The sequence below is a fragment of the Aphanomyces astaci genome (genome assembly GCF_000520075.1).
Source record: "Aphanomyces astaci strain APO3 unplaced genomic scaffold supercont1.23, whole genome shotgun sequence".
Lineage (NCBI taxonomy): Eukaryota > Oomycota > Saprolegniomycetes > Saprolegniales > Verrucalvaceae > Aphanomyces > Aphanomyces astaci.
The window spans coordinates 548,934-550,914 of record NW_009798286.1 but is presented as its reverse complement, the minus strand read 5'-3'; the positions used below and the strand labels follow the sequence as shown (position 1 = coordinate 550,914).

Here is a 1,981-nt window from a genome sequence, read left to right as displayed (position 1 = left end):
GGGTGAATTATAACACAAGTTGGGTGAAATATAATGGCCAAATTTCAATTCGGCGTGAAATACAACGGAGGTTGGGTGAATTAAAATGGGGGGGGTGAAATACAGTATATATACAAAGAGGTATACCTTATTCAAGATAAAAATACGCGTCCTAAATTGATTATTAAAATGAGGTCAAACTTGTTTGGTTTTTGTTGATTTAGTCATTTGAAATGCCTCGAAACCCAATATAATTGATATGAGGTTGTTCTCCATTATTTTAGCTACAATCCCCAAGTTTCAGAGGTCGAAAAATGTTGTATGAGCGGGGAGCTTTGGAAGTTCTCCCCAGCCGCCTGCCTGCCTCAGATGCGTCTTAAATTGATTGTTTACGTTAACCCAAACGGGAAGCGTGCATGTACAAGTGATATCGAAGCCATCGCAGGGCCATTCACATCGAACTAGGCTCGACACGAAGCAGGGAATGACATATGGGGCTTTCAACCCAACGACACAAACTTGGACAAAATGTTGAATAAGTCCCGTTGTCCGGCGCGCTTAGGTTGAACAAATCTTGGTCCTCGAAGACGTCGGTCTTCGCGGCCCGCCGTGTGGAACTTGTACGACTTGGCTTGAAAATGAGGCAGCACAATGTCCCCAATCGCTTCTTCCACAGACTACTCGCCCAACCGCTCTCCTTCAACTTAAACGACGCGTTTAAGTACGGCTTGGTGTACGCCTTGGAGTTTCGTTTCCTCAGCCTTTTCACGGTCGCAATACGTGGTATGTGACGGCTGCGTGTGCGTCCGATGCCAATGTGGTGTAGTATGCCCAGAGTTAGTGTTGCGTCTCAACTTGACGGACCTTGCGAAGTCCGATCCAAAGGTAAATCACAAAGTGAATTCCCCCCAGTGGCAAGTAGTCATTGGGGCTTAACCCTAACCTAATCAGACAGCTGCTGGGCAGCCAATCATCTAACTAGCGAATAGGATCACACCCAGGATATCCAACCTAATCGAACACTTGGATAACTTCTTGGGAGGGGCTCAGGGGTTCTGCGAATGGCAAATTCGCAACAATCCCCCCCAACGATTCCGTCATGCCCAACGCAGCTGCCATCGCCTTGACTTGGGGATCGGCCTTGTTTGAGCGCACGCAGCGCTTGAACTCAGTTGGAATGTCTTCCAACAAATTGGCCGCCGGCTCCCACGAGTCTTCAATTGCTTGTAGGCCGCGCCAGCGCAAACATACTTCGAAGGCGGCCATTCGATCGTTGTAGCGGCAGTCGAGGAACTGATCGACCACATGGCCGTCGGCGTTGTGCACAATGTGGCGCAGCAGTTCTTCGGTCACATCCAATGCGTCGTCGGCATAAAACTTGAGACGACTGCTGTGGGCTTCACGGACCACCCCCGTCACCAAATTTTGGATTTCAAAAATCCAGTCGGATGTTGTCTTGACCACTTGAGCTGGTCCACGCCATGTAACACTCAGCTTTGAGTGCGAAATCGAACACACGTCCATATAAAGCACAAAATCGTCCACGTCGAACTGGGCCATTTCCGCACCTTCTTTCTTCGATCTTCTTTCACGGTTTTTCTGACGCTTTCTTGTCGCAGCGTCCAACACCGTCGCATGCATCTTGTCCAAGGCGGTTGCCATCGCCGCCATGTCATCATTTCACCACGACAGCAAGTCGTGTAACTTTTGTCGCCGCCGGAATTGGAATACGATCCAAGGGCGACATCGCTCGGATACCCGTCATTGCAGTACTCGGTGCCACACCCCCGAGTGTGTCGGACTGGGACAATCAGCCGCCACTGATCTGGCTGCATCAACCACTCGGACAGGAGTGCACGAACGCCTTGAGGGTAGTTTTCATCGCACTTTCGACTGTTCCGTTTGCCCACGGACATCTGGCCGTGGTAAAATGATGATGTGCCCCCAGCACATGCTTGAGCTCGGCAATCACCTCGTTCTTGAAGTGGGATCCCTGGTCACT

The 1,981-nt window shown here is 50.2% G+C and overlaps 1 protein-coding gene across 1 annotated transcript; it reads right to left on the bottom strand.

Annotated features, from left to right (window-relative positions):
* Positions 1-479: 479 nt before the first annotated feature.
* H257_09536 (hypothetical protein) lies at positions 480-1,641 on the bottom strand (the record flags this gene model as incomplete). The annotated part of the gene is made up of 4 exons (XM_009835777.1): positions 480-656; positions 705-773; positions 844-922; positions 1,001-1,641. The coding sequence occupies 4 exons, from the start codon at positions 1,639-1,641 to the stop codon at positions 480-482; spliced, it is 966 nt and encodes a 321-aa protein (XP_009834079.1).
* Between the last annotated feature and the right edge of the window lie 340 nt (positions 1,642-1,981).